Source organism: Equus asinus, chromosome 8, assembly GCF_041296235.1.
Source record: "Equus asinus isolate D_3611 breed Donkey chromosome 8, EquAss-T2T_v2, whole genome shotgun sequence".
NCBI lineage: Eukaryota > Metazoa > Chordata > Mammalia > Perissodactyla > Equidae > Equus > Equus asinus.
Window position 1 is genome coordinate 37738126 of NC_091797.1, and position 21190 is coordinate 37759315.

Genomic DNA, 21190 nt, shown 5'->3' on the forward strand with positions numbered 1-21190 from the left:
TGCTCAAAAATAGAGAGTCATCCAGGAGGTTCTCTAGTCAATTTCAGAGAGGGAGGAAGATCTTGCTAGAGCTGCCTTTTATAGAACACATTATATGTGTAATAATTATTGCTCACTCACTCCTAAGGTAGGTGAATGTTAATCACAAATTTATAATGAGAGAGTAGAGGCTAACAGAGGTGAAGTGACCTGTCCCAGGCCAAAAGTGGTAACCTCCTATGTGAATGAGAGTTACCCCTAACTTCATGATTCTGTTTTGCCTCCGAGTCTTCTAGTTCATTGCTATCCTTCCCTGAACTGTCCGTCCCATTGCCGTACACATGTGTTTTATCCATAAAGCAACTGAACCATGAATTAGGAATAAAACTGAGGCCAGAATCCAAGACTCCTGATTCCAAATCCAGTTGTTTTAGGCCTCTGTTTACCTTTTCTATGTGTTTTATATTTCTCCAATAACTCTCTGACTTTACCCATCCCTAAAATTTCCATATTGTTTCTTTCCTCCTCTTCATGGGTTTCCCATGGAGCCGCATCTGATAGGATTCAGCTTGGCCTCTCCTTCAAACCCTGGTCCCCACCCACTCTGATGCCCAGCCCTGTCCTATGCCTCAGACTCTGCTCTGTTGCAGATCCTGATGTGGCTGGAGAGGTATCCAGGCAACCTCTACCTGGAGAAGAAGGGGAGAAAGGACCACAGTAAGGACACTCTTTTTCCCCTACATATATTCAACTCAAGGAACGCCCATGTATAGGAGTGAACAAGATTCGAGGAGAAGAAAAGAAAACTTTAGGGGAAACCACAAAAGGGAAGAAAGCAGAGGCTGAGTCTTACAAGAAGGACTGGAGGGAGAGATCTTGGAACAGAATAGAAGAGTCACTCTACATTTGAGCCCTGCCTTGTCCTCTTTGGAAGTCACTCACCTTCATCTTCTCTGCATTGTTTTCTGTCTGCACAAAGCCTGCTAGGAGAAGGAGGAAAAGATAGGAGGCCCTTAACTGTGCAGTCATGACTAGTGTTTGTAGATCGCTAATCTGAGGTCTTCCCGTACCTGAGCAGCCTTTTGATACCGTGGCAGGAACTAGCCCAAGACTGCACAGGCCAATAGCAAAGTGGCAAGGATTTCTGAGGCATGAGTAGGGCATAAGGAGGTAGAATTCAAACCACATCCTCACCTACACACACCCCCATGAGCACTCAGCGCTCACCAGTGCGATGAGGATCTGGGACTCATAAATTCTGGCAGAATTATGAAAAGGTGATGGCAAGCCCTCCATGGTCTTGAAGACTATTGTCTGTTTTTACTGAGTGGATAGGAGAGTCTAGATGCAGACGCAGCCTCTCAGACATTGCAGTAAAGTCACTGCAAAAGAGCTAACATATACATTCCAAATACTATCCTAATATTATCTGAGCTTAAAACCACAAAGGATGGACCACCTAGGATCTCTCTAAGAGAGTTGGAAGGAAGCTGGCCCTGAAGAGGAAATACATTCACAATATATGTGAAGGAAGCACATTAATATGTTCATCATGCTTACAAGTGCTTTCAAGTACTTATGAATCAATAAGAAAAAACAACCACCCCAATAGAAAAACGGGCACCAGACGGTAAACCAGATGGCATCTGTGGTAGGATACAATGTTCTCCCTCACCAATAATCAAAGAGGTATAAATAGGAAAAGATGCATTTGCACTTATCAGATTGGCCAAAGTTAAAAGGAACAGTTGTACCCAGCTTGGGTGTCAGTCTGGTATAGGAGGCTCTTAACACTCTAGCGGGGGGCGGGGCGGGGGGCAGGGAGGGACTACTAATGGCTGCCGACTTTCTGGAAGATAATTAAAAAGTCAATAACTTTTTTAAGCTTTTTATTTTGAAATAATTATAAACTTATAGAAAGTTGCAAGTACTCCTCTTAATTTCCTGGAAGTCCTAGGGCCAAGAAGGATAACAGAAATGAGACACAAGATCCTTTGTCTCTCAACCGGCCTAAGAACCCCCATCCAGTCAGCAGCAATTTCCTACAACTGCTCAATAGTCTCAGCTAAAATTTTGGAATAGATGAGTTGACGATGCGGACCTGGAGCCCTAGGAATTGCTGGGTTTCTCACATAAATAACATTAGTGCCCACCAACCTCCTGGGAGGCTGGCCAAGACCTTCCTCCTCCCTCTTGTCTACAGCACAGTTTTACTTTTTGGACCTCAAGCACTAAGGTTTGAGTTAATGATACTCCTAAATTCATGATCATTTGTCCTTGAAAGGTCCCTCTCTTGTTTTATTTATTATTCATACCCAAACTCCATTGATTTTTGATTCCCAAATTCCATTCTCCTTTTTCTCTCCCCATAGGGGTATAATATGTTTAATATGCATATTGTTTGTATTCCTGAAAAACTCTATGTTTCTCATCAGATTATTAGCTCGTTAAAGTTTAAAAACTTAATTATTCATTTTTTTTTTCCATTTGGACATCAGATTCAAAGGGTTGAGTTAATCAAACTTAAACTTATGGAATTTTATCATCATTAGGCTGTGTGATGATTCTCATTATATTAATTTTTAAATTTTTTCTCCCAATCCTACCTCTCCGAGAGGAGGAGTGGCAAGGAAACTGTTATTGGAGACTGGAAAGTTGGCAGCCTTTGTTCTATTGCAACAAAACACTTGGTAAAACTGTAGCCTGAAGACTTAGAAGGTAAAATGCCTAAAACAAGGGTGGATGTTGGTGTGGGTTGGCTGTTCTAAAACTTTGGAATTAAAAGAAAGGGGTGAGTTCAGCAACTAACTGGGCTCCAATGAGACAACTAACAAAGAGATGTTGGAAAGTATTTGCATTAGTCCAAGAGGCTCGGGTTTGTTTCCCTTTACCACACTTCCCACACGCCTCTCCCTCCTCCCACGGGTTTGCACTTCCAGCTCAGCTTTACTAATGCCCAAGTTTATTGAAATGATAAATTCTTCCTCTCCAGTTCTAAGTTCCTTTCCACCCAGCCCCCTCCACCAGCCCTGGCTCTTCTGGTTCACACAAAAAGCTGCCTCCACCTCCTTAAAACTGAAGTCCCGGTGGGGTTTAATTCCTGTTGCTGGTGGAGTCTGGGCATTCGTAAGCTGGCTTGGAAAACAGAAGCTTTCTGTTTTCCCAGATTTCTGATCTCTTCTCAGAGGCCTCTTATCTAGGGGGAAGAGCTCAAAACAATGTTTGACCCAGCTACAAAGCTCCCAAAGCCTTTTAGGGTAGCGGTACCGGCTTCCAGCTTGGTAGCACCTCTCTGCCCACACATGCTGATTCTCCTGCCCTCCTCCTGTCTATCACAGTTTGATCTAGAACTATGGAAATTAAAACATCAAGCCTCAAAAATAATGTACCTCAGTTCCTTCATCCTTCCCAAGCTGTGTGACTTTGGGCAAGCTACCCTCTGTACCTCTAGTCCTCATTTGTAAAATTGGGAGAATAATAATAACTTCATAGGGTTAATTTTAAAAATAAAGGAGATAATTCATTTAAACTCTTACCACTGGACCAGGCCCAAGGTTAATCCATTGTTAATTCAACAGATGAAGAAATTGATGGTCAAATAGAAAAACTGATTTACCCAAAGTCATATGTTTGTGATGGTGGAATTACACATTTCTCCTCCCTTGCTTTTATAAATTCCTTACTTTCTTAGATGCTTTATGTTTGCTAATTATACAATAACTACTATATTAGAAGAGAAACTTTGATCATAAGCTCTACCTCAATTGTCAGATCACGTGGCCTAAAATCTCTGTCTTACTAAGTCTCTGTGTTCCGCTGTTTTAGTTTCCTGGGAGGCAAGAACTCTGTCTGTGATTAGAGAAGGTTCAGGAACTCAGACTCAGCTGGGGACCACATGGCGCACTTCCTGTCGTGGTCTATCTGATTATATCACATAACTGCTGCCTTCTCTTCACAGCTTCCACCAGAGCCACATCAAATTCCTGTTATTTCCTTTCTGGAATGCTAAAACAATCTCCTACTTGTCTTGTCTCTTCCAGGCTCTTCTCTTTCAATGCTTTTTTTCTATCATCCTGCTGCCACTGGAACCTCTACACACCTGTCTGATGATATCCTTCCACTGATAAAGGGTGAATGAGGCTAGCCAATTTACTATAGCATCAAATTCAGAATCTCCAGCATGATAGCCAAATCTCTCCTGATGGGATCTCAACCCCTTCCCAGTCTTCCCTCCCAGTGGCTCCTCCTGTGAATCTCATACTTCAGACAAGCTAAATTCTTTCCACTCGCCAAAACACACTTTGGACTTAGATTCCTGATCTTGGAGGTCAATTATGCTGAGTGCTTTGGGAATTCACCTCCCCCACTCCAAATTATCTATGTATTTATTCCCACTGAAAGGATAGGGAATGCTACTTTATCAAATTTTACCAAACAAGATTTTAAGTGGAAATGTTTGTGACTTGAGCCCTAGATTAAGGCTGAAAACCAACCCAGGCCTAAATTGGACCATAAGGTTTATCACTTCCTGACTTTAAAAATCCTACAATTACAAACAGTCCATGATCTTAAGTAGATCAAGGTGGCAAAAATCAACCAGAGCCTATCTTTCCCAGTCAGACTTCAATTTTTCCTTGAGGTAGAATTCTTGTGAGGATAACTTTCTTGCTCAAGGTCACACAGCTAGTGAGTGGCAGTTCAGACACTGAAATAAAGTCTTTCAGGCTCCCTATCCCAGCTTCTATTGATGACTTAATCCTACCTAAAAATCAAGACCAGGTTTCCTATTTCTAATTCCTATGGTCATAAAGGAAGCAGGCCCAGTTCTTGCTGGGATGCAGTCCACCTCTTCGTCCCAGATTCAAGCACAGCCTTGCAACGACTCAAATCTGACTTAGAGATTTTTGTCCACCATTTTGTTTTAGTAGAATATTTTCCCTAAATTAGACAATCTCCACTGGCAACTGGGACTCCCATTCAGGTCTCTAGGATTTTCTCTACTCTGGGTTACAAGTACGAAGCATAAGATCTACTCCTTAGCCTGCCATTTGAAAGTAATATCGCTTATGTTTACATAGGATTCGCAGTTCACAAATCTCCCTCACATCAATGATTTCATTTAGCCTTCACTATCAGCCAGTTACATAGGTAAGAAAGGCATTATTTTCTCAAATTTGCAATGGAAAAGTGAGGCTCAGAAAGAGGAAGTCACTTGGGGAAAGTCTCATAATAGTGTAGATCTAGATTATAAACTTGAGTTTTTATTCCAAACCTTCTTGTCTCTCTAATCTAAGTTCAATCCCCCATAATATATATGTTTAGAAATGGGGGAAAGTTTTAGAAAATTACTGTCCTTTTGCATTTAATTTTCATCTTCATGTGTTCTTAACCTTCTAACCTCCTTCCCCAAACATGTTGAGGTTTGGTGCTCACCTCTGGTCTAGGCTGACTGTGGCCATGAACCTTCACTGAGCATCTGACCCTGATACACAGACTTTCTGAAGAGTCTGCCAAGCTTTCCTCCCCCAGGCTGCTCCAAGAAGAACACTGCTTCTTGGAGATTGGGGTGGGGAGGTGGTGAGAGGAATGATGTGTACTCCCCTAGGCAGTGTTCTTGTCTATTACTCCTGTCTAAATGGGCTGGGGGAGGGCGTGGGAGAGAGAGCTCTGTGTCCATGAACAACCACAGGAATGTGATTAACCCACACCATTCAAAATGAGATGCTCTCCCACCTGGAAATTCTCTAGTCTGTGACTCAGGCTCTTACTGCTTCCTGGGAAAGAATAAATATGCCCTATGTCACCAACACACACTGCAAGCCATCACCAACAACTCAATAGAACTGTCAGACATTGGGAAAAAAAAAAACCTCTACAGGCCTCAGTTTACCCATTTACAAAAGGAGGGGGTTGGAACAGAAAGTCACCAAAGTTCTTTCTAAGGCTGACATTCTTAGTTTATTTTCTCAGCTTTTGAGAGACTCTGATCACCTTTGAAACTGATCTGACCAATTCCTACCCCTAGATAATTGGGAAACAAGAGTAATAATCAAGAAATTTTACAAATTTTAAACTCAAATGTGTCTTATTGGTCATGTTTTCCAGAACACAACTGTATACATGAGAAACAGATGCTCAGTAAAGTGGAGAGATTGCCTCATCCGAGTCACAAGGCCAGGGCTAGACACATCCACGGCTCTGATCCCACAGCTGTCTCTATCCACGTTGCAATCAGAGTGAGGTTCAGAACAACCACTTAGAGGCTGAGACCACTTGGCTGCTCCTCTCCCTGTGACAACTTATGAAAGACACCAAGGGCAGAGGGAAAACACCAGAACTTCACCTAGAAACTCACTGCAGTCATCCCGGGGACATCTCAAGAACAAGGTTGGCTTTCTTTCTGAATAAGATCAGAAGAGGCAGGAAATATTTATAGAGGAAGTGATATGATGTTTGGAATTTGCTTCAGAATAATTCAGTGTGTACGTGTGTAGGTATGGGGGGGTTGGTAAGAAGCACATACAAGTGTAAATAAAATGAACTCGGCCTTGAGTTGTGTTGATCATGGTTGAAGAGGGTAATAGGTATATGAGGCTAGTCATACTCTTCTCTCTTCTGTTTCTATGTTTGAAACTTTCCATAATGAAAAATTTAATAAAAAGTAAGAAGCTGGAAATACTTGGGGTAGGAGGCTTCTTAAAACTGATGGATAGAAAAGGAATAGAGCAGATTAGAGGATAAACAAGAGAGGAAAATGGGGAGGGAAGGGAAATGAAAAAAGAAAGAAAGAAAGAAAAAATGGGGACTTACATGAGCATTCACTGAGCCCTTACTATGTGCCAGGCATTTCCAGATATAAATTCTCAATTAATCTTTATTTTAAAAGTTAATATTGTTATATTCTATTACAAAGAAGAAACTAATACATAGAAAAATTAAATAACTTGCTCAAAATCACACAGCTAGAAAGAACTCAAAGCCAGATCTGTTTAAATCCTAAATCCAACCATTTTTCCCTATACACAATGGGGAGGGAGGAAGGAAGAGAGCAACAAGAGACAGCAAATAGTAGAAAGTGTAGAAATGGAAAAAATACGAGAAAGAATGAGGTTTAGTGAATTCAGAATCAGGGATTCAGTTGATAAGAAGGCCTTCCAAAGCCATTTCCGAAATGGCAAGTAACAAGGTCTGGCAACGCTCAAACCTTGACTCTTCTGAGGAATGAGTAATCTTCCATTCAGGATAAGCTAATAGAGAATCCGTTATGTGCCATCTGCTGAGCTTGCTAGGAGGGAACCAACAAATAGTCCCTGTCCTCCAATGGTGTCAACAATCCGGAGGATCCATGAGCTCTCAGACGTTTGTGACTGGCCCTGCCACTAACTTCTTGTGAATGTGCATGAGTGTGTGTGTGTGTGTGTGTGTGTGTGTTTATGTTCAAGCTAAATTATAGCAGAAAGAGAACAAGGAAGAGATAAACACAGAACCTGAGGAAAATAATATGTTAGTCCTCAACGATGATAAAGCAACATTATTTAACACCCACTTTGCTTCTTTCTTCTCCATTAAGAAGAATACATATTTAAACAGAGAAGAAGAAAAAAATGCAGGATGAAGAAGGAATTTAAATTTAAAATTGAGGGATTAATAAAAGCCATTCTACTTGTTGTCAGTGAATTTGTGGGCACAAGCACAGACAGGTAGACTTCAAGACAAAAATTAAAATCTTAAGTTTTCTGCATTGGTTCTGCAATCAAAAGTAACATTCAAATACTTAACACTATCGAATGGGCACAACCAATCAGAACAAGTGCTGGCCTCCGACAAGTGGCATGCGTATTCCCATATCCATCCCTGCCTGCCAATCGCAAGAGACAGGTGTCTTGATAGACATGTAAATGTCCTGATTTTTCAAAGTAGAGGAAATGACCTTCAGAACCTAAAGAAGTTGTATTTAGGGCCATTGCTGCTTTTTAGGACATATTTTAAATAGACGATTTATAAAGATGTGAGTGCAGAACACTGAATGGCAGCATGGGGTTACCCAAAGTCAGTCACAAACATCTTAAAGTCATAAGTTAAATTCTAGGTTAGGGCTAAAGTTTCTACACTTAGCCTCGTTCTGCCATACAAACTTATAATTTATTTGATGGAAGATACAAAAAATATGCTGACCAAATATATAGATCATTAATAGCTGGTAAATGTAGCTATTAGGATAGATGACAGAATTAAGATTTAAAAGATCACTGGCCTGGGTAGAGAGTAAAATAGGCACCAACATTATAATGGCAATTCATATAAACTTACATTGACTTTTACTTTAAGTCAAAAGTAAACCAATAAAAACAAAAAATAAAGATAAGTGGGGCTGGCCTGGTGGCTTAGAGGTTAAGTTCATGGGCTCAGCTTCCGCAGCCCAGGGTTTGTGAGTTGTAGGTTGGGATCCCAGACACGGACATACACACTGTTCATCAAACCATTCTGTGACAGCATCCCGCATACAAAATAGAGGAAGATTGGCACAGATGTTAGCTCAGGGCGAATCTTCCTCGGGGATGGGGGGGAATATATATATATATACACACACACACACATATAAATTAATACACCAGGCCATATTCTAAGGAGGAGAGTCAGGATATAAGCTGGCTCCCAATATATATTTGCTGAATGACTGAACTAATGAAGACAGGAAAAAAAAGAAATGATCTGCCTGCCTCTATTTTTGGCCCCCTACAGGACATTTACTATACAGCAGGCAGAGTGAACTTTTCAAAAAAATACACTTAAAATCTAATCACAGTGTTTCCCCATTTATAATTCCCAAAGCATCTCAGAGAACTTAGCATAAGATACAAATGATCTACAAAGTCTTATGTAATTTGAGCCCTGTATTTCTTTCCTTTTTTTTTTTTTTTTGGTGAGGAAGATTGGCCCTGAGCTAACATCTGTTGCCAATCTACCTCTTTTTGCTTGAGGAAGATTGTCACTGAGCTAATCTGTGCCAATCTTCCTCTGTTTTATGTGGGACACCACCACAGTGTGGCTTGACAAGCGGTGCTAGGCCCATGCCTGGGATCAGAACCTGCGAACCCTGTCTACTTAAGTGGAGTGCATGAACTTGACTACTATGCCACGGGGCTGGCCCGAGCCCTGCATTTCTTTCCAGACTTATTTTGTAGCACTTTATTTACAGTCACCACATCTTGCAGCCACCCTGGTCTTTTTTGTGTTTCTCAAGCACGCAAAGCTCCCTCTCATGGCCGAGTCTTGATACAAGCTGCTGACAGGTTGAAAACCTTCCCCCACCCTACCCCTACCTGGTTCTTCCTGTGAATGGCATCTCTGCATCGTTCAAGTCTCACTTCAGATGTCCCCTCAGTGAAAAGACCTTCTCTGACACCTCTATCTAACGTAGCTCACTCCTCATTACACCGTATGATGCTGTCTGATTTTTCCTTTTACAGGGCTTATCGAATTCTGTAACTTTCTTGTTTATTTAACGAAATAAATATGTAATTTATTTATGGTATATCTAATGCATGAGATATAAGATCCATGAACGCAGGTAACTTACCTGATTTGTCTAGAGTAGTGTTTATAAATTTTGTTGGAGAAACACAAGCAATTTTAAGGATCTGTTGAAAACCAAGGACTCTTTCTCACTCTCTCTGGAAAAATGACACTATAGCACTATGGTTATATTATCAAGGGATTCCTGATTCCCTAACACCCATTGCTATAGTCCTATCTATGTTAGCTTTAACTAAAATATCAAGAACAAAGAATCTTTTCCTCTAAGGACATGAGTTTTATCCAGAAACTGATAGGAGTAGATGTTCTCGCCAAATAATAGTTTGCCAATTTCAAGTTTATCCCGAGCCTTTGAAACAAATGCAGAAATCTCTAGAAGCTCGGCGTTTCTCTCTGATCACTGGCTATTAGTTTTGCCTCCAGCTTGAAAAACTGTAGCCTCCCTGTAAGTCCAGTGCTGTGCCAGCAGGAGGCCCCATATGTACCCACAGAAACAACAACTTACACACATTGGTCTTCCGAACCCTGAGGATCCAGTCTATTTAAATAATGCTATGTGCTTATATACGTGCTTGTGGCATTGACGCATGGTGGACAAAACAGTTTTGTAATTGATGACCTTGTACAAGCGAAACTTTTCTAATAAAGCCTCTATACATTCATCTATATATATGCTAGCCTTCCTTGGAACCTAGACTAATCAAGGCCTACCATCCTAAAAACAAGGAGGAGGCAAAGATTTCTAAAGTACTGCAATGTTTCTTTGCTGGAAATCCAAGATGTGGAATCATATTCACAATAAACTCATGGGAATATGTTGTAGGTCAGTATGAAAGCACGAGGAGGCTTTTCTGGTTGATTGTGTTACCTTGCTCTATACTTTCGGTAAGCTTCATGGTCTTTCTTTGTGCCTACGGTGTAAAATTCATACTTCTCAGTAGAACATTGACAGCCTTCAAGGCCGTGGTTTTAACCTACCTTCCCTGCCATAATCCCACCCATAAACCCCTCTCTTGGCTAGATTGTGCTCCAACTTAATAGGAATGCTCAGTCTTCCTTGAAAAAAGGAAAATAAGAAGAAAATCAGTCTCTTTTTGCTCCCACTAAATTAATAGTATACAAATATTTTAAATGCATTATCTCCATCTTTGACACAACTGTGTACTTGTGGTCCTGAAAAATGCCTCTGCAAAATAGATAGATATGCTGAATAAAATATTAGAAACATACTATTGAAGAAACTCGCCCTAGGATGTATTTGATGAGCAGAATTTCATTTAGTTATTTAAAAATTTTTTCCCTTTATAATTTACATTTTTTGTGCCTTGCCTAAGAAATGTTTCTCAATCTCCAGATCACAAAGATATTCCTTATTAGCTTCTAGAAGTTTCATTGTTTTGTCTTTCACGTTTATATCTATGATACTTCTAATTTGGTTTATTCACAAGTTTTTCTATGAAAATTTAAAAAATATACAATTATGTTGACAAAATAGAAAAATGATCACTAGATTATATACCACCTATTTTCAACAATAATGATGTGTCCTTGCGTACTTTGTGCATTTATGTACGTTTGTTTATTTATTTGTTTTGTGGAATCATTCAAAAATATCTTGCAGACATCCAGATATATTATCCCTATATATATATCAGCAATGTATATCCTAAAAACAATATATTCTTTTACCTAAAACAGTATCCTGATTCCTCTTGATATATCAATAAAAATCCCTAAAATTTTCTAATATTCATTCCACAATCGAATTTATCCAATAGTTCTTAAGTTGACTTTACAACTTTTCTTTCAAAGCAAAATTTATTCAAGGTTCGTGTTTTGATGCTATCATGTCATTTTTCTATCTTTGATTTTAAATCTACAACAATCCCACGAAATTTCTTTTTTTATGGCTTTTTTTTTTTTTTTTGAGGAAGTTAGCCCTGAGCTAACATCTGCTGGCAATCCTCCCATTTTTGCTGAGGAAGACGGGCACTGAGCTAACATCCATGCCCATTTTCCTCTACTTTATACGTGGGACGCCTACCACAGCATGACGTGCCAAGCGGTGCCATGTCCGCACCCAGGATCCGAACCTGCAAACCCTAGGCCATCAAAGTGGAATGTGCAAACTTAACCACTGTGCCACCAGGCCAGCCCCTTTTTCTATGGCATTTTTGAAGATATAAGTCTAGTTGTCTTGATGAATATTCCACATTTTTATTTTTTTCATTGTGTCCTCATGGGGTCAGTTAGCTTGTTCTCCATCCCATATATTTCCTGTTTTGGAAGTGAGGTCAAAGACTTGAATGAACAGAAATTTTGTGTATGGTATAAGGTAGAGCTAAATTTTTAAGTTTTTTCCCCATGGATATCCCACTGTTTATTTTTCTATTACTTTGCAATGTACTTTGTCATAAATCAAGTGTCCTTATATACACATGTCTATTTCTGAGTTCTTTTTTTCTTTTCATTGCTCTGTTTGTTTATCCTTAAAACACTCAATGTTTAGTATAGCTTTAAATAAGTAGTTTTTAAAATGAATTTTTATATTTTAGAGAGCAAGTTCTCCCATCCTCTTCAAGAGTGTTCTTAACTATTTTCGACCACTTGCACTTACATTTAAATTTCTTAATCTTTTTTTTCAAATTTCACAGGAATATCCATGGGAATTTGATTGGGATTACATTGAATCTCTAAAGTAGTTTGGATGGAATAAGCATTTTTACATTATTGACTCTTCTAATCCATTAACATGGTAAACCTCAAAATTAATTTAGAGCTTTTCAAAATTGCACTAATTAAGAATATTTCTCATCATAGAGATCCAGGATATCTTTTGCTAGCTTTACTGCTGGGTATTTGATGATTTTGTTATTTTTAAAAATTACATTTAATTTTTTAATGGTTTATGAAAAGTATATAGAAATATAACGAATTTTCTATTAATTCTTTGTCTAGCAGCTTTGTTAAACTCATACAATTACAATAATTTATTGCTAGTTTCTTTTTAAATTATATGTTCACAGGTATACTAATGACAGTTTTATTTGTTTCCAATCTTTGTACATTTAGTTTCCCTTTTTCGCCTTAGATTCACTGGCTAGATCTATCAATACAATATTGATTTGAAGTAGTAATAAACATCTTTTCCTTGAATTATTTCAGGGGTTAATGATTAAATATTTCACCATTAAGTATGATATTTGCTGTAGATTTGTGTTAGATACTCTTTATTAGGTTGAAAAGTTCTCTTCTATTCTTAGTTTGCTATGAGTTTAAAATATGAATCAATGCTGAATTTTATCACATGCTTTTTGATGTATATATTGAGATGATCATGTGATATTAATTTATTCTGTGAAAGTAGCATATTAATTGCTTGATTTATGAACGCTAAGCCACTTTTGCTTTCTTGGAGAAAAACAATCCGACTTTATATTGCTTAAGTTGGTTTGCTAATATTTTGTACAGGATTTTTGCAACTGTGTTCACAAAAAACATTGGGATTGTAGTTTTCCTTCCTTATAATGACCTTGTCACATTTTGATAGTAAAGTTATTCTATCCTCAAAAAATAAGTTAGGACTCTCCCCTCTTTCGCTCTTCTCTGGAAGACTGTGTAAGCTCATGATCAGCTCTTCCTTAAATGTTCGTATAATTTACTAGGAAAGTCATCTATACCTGGAGAATTACTTGTGAGAAGGTTTATTTATGAATTGAATATCTTTAACCACTAAATTATTATTAATATTTTGTATTTATTTCTGTGATGAATACAGAAAGGGTACAGTTGTATCCTTTTATTAACTTTCCCATTTCACTTAAACTTCTATATTTATCAGCATTAAATTATTCCTAATATGTTCTTGCTCTCTGTATAATCTGAAGTGGTCTCTTTTCCATTTCTAATATTAGTCATTTCTGCTTTTTCTCAGCTTTTCTTGATCATTATTGCCAGAAAGTTATCAATAACAGTAGTCTTTTAAATTCAGTTTTAATTCAGCCTGTTTTGTATATTAGATTTCCATTTAATTTTTCCTCCTATCTTTACAGTTCCTTCTACTTTCTTTAATTTCCTCCAGGCATTCTGCAGCCCACAACTTTTGCTGTCATAATTTTATTATCATTCAGCTCAAAATACTTTCCAGAGTACGGAAGCAGACAGTGGAGGAGACAAGAACATGGGAGAGGAAGAAAAGCAACATAGTATCTGAAGGAAACTGAGGGCAAGTAGGAAAGCTATCAGCAGTGGAGGCTTCTGCTCTCTGAGGCAAAGATGATGAAAAATTTTTAGTTGATGACTGATCAAGGTGAAATGCATTTTCAAAGTGTAAAACATTTCTTTCTGAGAAAAAGTATTTTATAATTTTCATTCTGATGTAATCTCACAAATATGAGTTATTTAGTAGTATAGTCCTTGGTTTCCAAGCATATAGGAATATTCTAGTTATTTTTTAGTTGAATGATGGCTTCATTGAATGATAGGGAATATGTTCTGTGTTATTTTAGTTATTTGAAATTTATAAATACTTGGTTTATAGCGCAGCATATGGTCAATTTTTGTAAATGTTCCATGTGTGTTTCAAAATAATTTGAATGCTACAGCTGTTGGATGTTCTGTATCTGTCTATTAGGTCTAATTTGGTAACCATGCTTATCAAATCTCATACATCATTATTGATGTTATTCCTGCTCTTTCTATTACTGAGAGAGGTATGTTAAAGTCTTCCTTCCTATGATTTGTAGATTTGCGTATTTCTCTTTAGATTCCTAAGTCAATTTTTCATTTAGATATTATTAGCTATGTTATTAAGTGCTTACAAATTTAGAGTAATTATATCTTCCTGCTGAATTGTATGTTTAATCATTATGAGGAATTTCTCTAAATCCTTAGTTTTTCTTTTTGCCTTAAAAATCTGCCTTGTCTGAAATCAATATAGCCAATTTTCTTTTGGTTTATTTATGCTTAGTAACTTCTTCCCATCCTTTTACTTTTTATATATCTTTCTGTTTTAGATGTGTATTTTCTCTCTCTTGTGCTATATCCCTTATTCTATTTTTCTAGTCTTCTTTTAAACTGGTTGATATATGTTTATTCCTCCCCCCACCCCCAAAAGGTGGTGGTTATATACACGTTTATCATTCTTTGAGATTACAAAATGCATCCTTGACACATCGGATTCTAGTTATAAATAGTTACTTTGCCTCTTTTTTACCCTCTTTCTAGGCAATGTAAGGACCTTAGAATTTTCTAACACTATATTCACTCTCTTGAATTATATAATTATATGTTGTATTACTGGTGTGATTAAACATAGATAGATATTACCTATCTAAATACATAAAGAAAAAGATGTTGTTTACATAGTCGATCTTCATAATACATTTACTGGGATGGTTAATTTCATGTGTCAACTTGATTGGGCCGTGGGGTGCCCATATATTTGGTTCAACATTATTTCTCAGTGTGTCTGTGAGGGTATTTCTAGAAGAGAGTAACATTTAAATTGGTAGAATGAGTAAAGCAGATTGCTCTGCACAATGCAGGTGGGCTTCATCCAATCTGCTGAAAGTCTAAATAGAATAAAAGGCTGAGCAAGAAAAAAAATCTCTCGGCCTGACTGTCTTTCAACAGGGACATTGGTCTTCTGCCTTTGGATTCAGACTCCAACTGGAACTTACACCATCAGCTCTCCTGGTTCTCAAGCCTTCAACTCAGAATAGAACTACACCATCGGTCTCCTGGGTTTCCAACTTGCTGACTGCAGATCTTGGAACTTCTCAGCCTCCATAATCATGTGAGCCAATTCTTTATAATAAAGCTCTCTCTCTCCTGGCGCAGAGCTCCTAAAACCCGTAGAATCTCCTGAGTTGTGTGTGTGTGTGTGTCGTTTTGTATACTAATAAGAAGATTTGTGACTGGGGGTAACTAGCAGCTTCAGGATGGCAGCTGGTTTCCGGAAAGTCCAAGTCAGGATTAGAGGACTAGGACTTTCAGCCCCACCCCCCCTCCAGGAGAGGGAGAAGGACTTAAGGTTGAATTCAATCACCAATGGCCAATGATTTAATCAATCATGCCTATGTAAGGAAGCCTTCATAAAAACCTCTAAGTGACGGAGTTTGAGAGCTTCCTGGTTGAACATTGGATGTACTGGGAGGGTGGCACACCTGGAGAGAGCATGGAATCTCCATATCAGCAACAACTCATCCCCGCCTGCCCCCAAAACCTTGCCCTATGCATTTCTTACATTTGGTTGTTCCTGAGTTGTATCCCTTATAACAAACCAGTAAATGTAAGTAACTTGTTTTCCTGAGTTCTGTCAGTCATTCTGGTGAATTTTCAAAACTGGGTGGTGAGGGGTGTCATGGGAAACCCAGCTTATAGCTGGTCAATCAGAAGTGCAAGTGCTCTGTCCTGAGACTTACAACTGGCCCCCGAAGTGGGGGAAATCTTGTGGCACTAAGCCCTTAAACTGTGAAGCCTGTACTGACTCTGGGAGTTGGTGTCAGAATTGAGCCGAATTGTTGAATACTAAGCTGGTGTCTGGAGAATCACAGATCTGCCTCCTCTAGGCATAAGAGGCCTCAAATCAGAAGTTCATCTCTACCTGGAGAGATACTGGCCTTCATGAGAAAAAAATGTTTTTATTATTTGGTTTCTATTTCTGCATAAATGGCTTGGTAGTCCATTACCTTCTTGTCAGTTCTTAAATGCTTTATGAGAGGGATTTGACTATGGACAGAAGAGAAGGCAATGTGACCATGGAGACAAAGATTAGAGTGATGCAGCCACAAGCCAAGGAAAGCCAGCAGCACCAGAAACTGGAACAGGTGAAAAACAGATTCTCCTCTAGAGCCTCCACCTTGATTTGGTTCAGTGAAACTGATTTTGAACTTCTGGCCTCCAGAATAGTGAGAGAAAACAGTTTTGTTCTTTCAAGTCACCAAGTTTGTGGTAACTTGTTACAGCAGCTAACGGAAACTAATATAGATTCTGGTACCTAGCAGTGGGGTGCTGCTGTAACAAATATCTAAAAATATCGGAGTGGCTTTGGAATTGGAATAATGGGCAGAGGCTGAAAGGATCTTAAGGTGCATGACAGAAAAAACCTAGAGTGCCTTGAACTAACTGTTGATAGAATTATGGATGTTAAAGGATGCTTCAGGTAAGGGCTCAGAATGAAGTGAGGTACATGCTATGGAAAACTGAAAGATTCATGACCCCTTCCTGGCATCACTCCAACCTCTAGCTTCCATTGCTGTATGTCTCCTGTTTTCTTAGTAAAATCTCTCTCTGCTTTCCTCTCAGAAGAATAGATGTGATTATATTTACAGTCCACCCAGATAATCCAGGATAATACCTTCATCTCAAAATCCTTAATCACATCTGCCAAATCTTTGCCATAAAAAATAACATTTATGGGTTCCGGGGATTAAAACCTGATATCTTTGGGGGCCATTACTTAGGCTACTACAGAGTTCGGATTTTGAATCAGAACACACTTGAGTCTGGGTCCCAGTTTGACACACTAATAGATCTGTAACTTTGGGGAGCTATCTACCTTTACTCTGTATTCATATTCTTATTTACAGACTGGAGAAAATATTAACTTTATGGTTATTTTGGTGATGCTGAAATGAGAAAATCAATCTAAATATGCCTGAGACATAGTAAGAAGGGAGTCAATATATGTTAGTTCTCCTCCCTTTCTTGTCCTTCATACTTTGTTCTTTCCCTCTCTCCTTCTTTTCCTTTATCTGCCCTCTCCTTTTATCACTTCTCTATTTCTTCTCTATCTCCTCCCCATTCTATCTCTTGGACCAAATTCCTCCTAGCATCCCTTGTTCCTACTGACGTTTCCTCCTGCATGTTGTGGTCCATGGAGTAGACAGAGTTGGCCCTGAGATAGCCTGAGAGATCCAGGGACCTACCAGACTAGAAACTGGTGTTCAACAACTGGCAGTAAGAATAAAATAGGAGAAGTCAAGCCTTCTCAGATTCTATTTGTTGTCCCTAATTTGACTTGATGGCTACAGTGACAGAGGTCAGCGCTTGTTTCTTAGGTAAGGGTATATACAAGGTCAGAAGGGTCAATCACTCCTCTTTCAGGGCTTCTGATTTTTCATACATGAATTGAAAAAGGTTAAATATTTGGGCACTAAAATTTTAGAGATTTCTGAGTCAATACTCTCTTCTCAGTCTTCTCAAGGGGAAAATCAGTCAAATTAGATCATCAAGTGATCTGAACCTCTTAAAAGATGAGGAAATACTAAAAGACTATGAAATGTGAAAGGAAGTAAAGGCAGTCATCTTACAGTCCCTAACCCCTATCCCCAGGTTAATAATTGGATTTGGGTTTGCAGTGTTGATGAGATGGCATATTCCTTCCTTCCGAGGGAGGAGGAAGGCCTGAGTCACAGAAGCTTTGGGACTGTGCCTTATTGGGAGACATCTGGTTCTGTAGCCATATGAGTTGCTTAGCTCTTGTGGGTGCTGTGGGTGTCTCAGATGCCTGTGATGATGCATGGACAGTGGCACCTCCCTGGTACAGTAAGATGGGAATAACAGACACGGCCTGGGATAGTACACATTCTTCTTTACACATTATCCCCTTTGTCTCACCAAACGTTAGAATTATTTCTTGGAGCAGATGAGGGTGGAAATTTTAGCAACAGTGGCAGAGGCTCCAGGAAGACTTTGCTTCAGGGCCAGCTGCCTTAATGAAGGCTCGGGATTAGGGCCACAGCCAGCCTGGATGTGAGGTGTCCTCCAGGATGAGGCAATAGTAGCCACAAACATGGACAAAAATGTACCAAAAAGGAAACTGCAGCCAAAACATCACTTTCTTCAAATTCCCAATGTGTGTAGTTAGTGGATTTAAAGTGAAAAGAAATAAAAAGCAAACAGAAAAAAAAACTAGATTTGAAGTTAAGTGACTTTATATTTTTAAATCTTACTTTCACATTTGTAAATTGAGAAAAATGTCCTTCTCCTATCTCATTTCTACTCTGGTGGTGAGGCAAAATGAAGTGGAAGATCTAAAAATACAACTTACAATATGAATGGAATGGCGTTACAAAATTATGGCAGATCTGGAATTGGAGTCTATGTCTCCTACTTGCAGTGCAGAGAAGGAAATCCATGGAGTCTTGAGAGGACGGCCCATGTACCTAGAAAGATGGATCAAATCAGAAAATTCTTTCAGGTAGACTCAAGCAGAGGCTTGAATCTCTAAGTTGGGGTTCAGGTAAATAAAGAAGCAGTTTCACTCCGCAACTAAGAATAAAGACTGTATTTAAGCAATAAAGTTTTGTTCCCTTTTAGAACAAAGGAACTGAGAATGAAAGCACCCTGTGGTGAGCGTAGGGGTAGACAGAAAGCCAGGGAGGAAACATGGAGGAAATAAGAGGGGATTCAGTTGTTATCTCTGAATTGAAACTTACTTGCAGAAATTGGTATTTTCCTAAGGCTGCCATAAAAATTGCCACAAACTAAGCGGCTTAGAATAATAGAAATTTATTGTTTCCCAGTTCTGGAGGCTGGAAGTCTGAAATCAAGGAGCCACCATGGCCATGCTCCCCCTGAAACCTGGAGGGTGGGATCCTTCCTGGCCTCTTCCAGCTCCTGGTAGCCCCAGACATTCCTTAGCTTGTGGCAGCATAACTCCAATCTCGGTCTCTGTCTTTACATGACATCCTTCACAACAGCCATCTTTTTATAAGGACATCAGTCATACTGGATGAGGGTTCCACCCTACTCCAGCATGACCTCATCTTAACTAATTACATTAGCAGCAGTCCTATTTTCAAATAAGGTCACATTCTGAGATACTGGGGGTTAGAACTTCAATATATTTTTGGTGGGGCGCACAAAATTCAGCCCATAATACCCTGTAACCTTGTACAAATCATTTCTCTTCTTAGGAATCCTGTCTCTGTCCTCTAAACTGCTTCATGCTGATTCGGTCAAAGAAACAGTGATTAAGACAAATTGATCAAAGTCTCTCATCCTTTTCTTCCCTAGCCCTAGGCTATTTGTGAAAGGCAGCAAGACTGACCTTGAGTTCAATTTAAGGCCTGGTCAAGCTCACTAAATCCCTGATTTGTTACTCAGGCCTGGGAGAGTTACCTATGAAATCTTGTTTGATAAAACAGTGTCCCATCATTTTGAATAAAAATGTTGTTAATGTTGACGCAAAATAACCAATAACCATAAAAAACCATTTTATGACCAAAATAACCCATAACCAATAACTAAGAGAAATGAGGTAAGTTTACTTGAGCCAGAGCAAGGATTATAACCCAGGAAGGCCTTAGAAAGGGTTCCAGAGAAGCACGGATTCCAGTACAATCTTAACTGTTTTTAGAACAAAGAGCATACATTAAATACACCCAGGATACATTTTTGTCAAAATTTCAAAGAAGTATTCAGATGCAAATTAGCAGGTCAATATGACCATGATGTCTGGAAAGGAACAAATCTGGGAGTTACCAACAGGGCATTACCAATAAGGGTGGGAGGGGAAGTATGCATTCTTATCTTAAGAGAGTGCATGCTTTACTTTAATGCTTAAGCAGATGTACAATGTATGTTTCACAGGCCATAAGTCAGGCTTTGTAGTTCAAGCCAAATCAGTTTTGAACTCAAATAGTTACCCCATATAACTCAATATGTGAAAGTCTCGTCATTAATATACCAAAAAATCTTTCAGGAATGATCCCAAAGCACTGGCCCAGATTTTACCTAAAATGTCAAGGATCAGCACCTAGATAGGTAGATCCTAGGTGATGGAGACAGTTCAGTCTGTCAGAAACTGAACATTTACGGAAGGAAGGGTACACCTGGAAATCTGGCTAATGTCATATCAGGAAGGATTTTGAGCGCTCCATGGGAGAATTTCAAATTAAAAATGTCAGAAGTAGAAAGGAATCAAAGTATTTTTAACATAAGAGTGATGCCAACAAAACTGATCTTAAGCAAAGTCATAGAACAGAGGGAGAGTGGGGAGGAAGAGGGGCTGGAGAAGCGCTTGGAAGTAAGGAGACGAGCCAAGAGATGGAAGCAAAGTGCCTGGAATGAGAGAACAGAGATTTGAACTACGGCCCCTGAGGAGGAGTAAAGGGGAATTGTAGCCTTGACATACCTTCAGGTGGAACAGGGACGTGAGATGTCTGCCTCATTCCCTCCTGCTCAGTGTGAGCTCTGTACCTTCACTTTTCACCGCTGGAGCCCAGGACCCAAGGTGCTCGAACGCTTATCAGGAATATTGGAATAGGAACCTGGGAAGTTGGGATTTTGGGCCATTAGACCTACTGATGTCTCCTCATCACTCAAGGACTAGTTATTGCAAAACTAGCAAATGTAAGTAAGTTGTCACAGACAATAAAAATTTAGTCACAACAATGGATGATCCACATGGAATCAGAGGAAGGGACCTAAGGTAGGAATCACAAGTTTGCTTTCATTTCACCATAACTAACCCGTGATCTTTGATATGCTTTTTCTCTCTCTGGGCTTCAGTTTTCTCATGCATAAAGCCAAACGTGTGAATGATAAATATATTTCTATTTGCTTACCTGTGTCAGGCCATGGCTGAGTCCTTTATTGTTATTAAGACATTTGATCCTCTCAGCAGCCCTAGCAGGTAGATAGGTAGCTACTAGGATAGTACCTA

At 39.1% G+C, this 21190-nt stretch overlaps 1 protein-coding gene across 8 annotated transcripts in view; it reads right to left on the reverse strand.

Annotated features, from left to right (window-relative positions):
• The window catches only part of LOC106823165 (epididymal secretory glutathione peroxidase), a 67743-nt gene that overhangs the window by 25054 nt on the left and 21499 nt on the right, over positions 1–21190 (reverse strand). For 3 of the 8 annotated variants that reach the window (XR_011505128.1, XM_070515413.1, XM_070515414.1), the window contains 2 exons: positions 21093–21187; positions 18572–18686 (listed from right to left, as the gene is read on the reverse strand). Coding sequence is in view for 7 of the 8 variants with exons in the window: in XM_070515413.1 (XP_070371514.1) it covers positions 18572–18659 (88 nt within the window). In the remaining variant the exon portion in view is untranslated. Of the gene's footprint in view, positions 1–921; positions 18543–18571; positions 18687–20659; positions 20796–21092; positions 21188–21190 lie in introns of those variants that run through there. The other 5 variants (XM_044776192.2, XM_044776193.2, XM_070515412.1 and 2 more) reach the window with 4 other exon arrangements.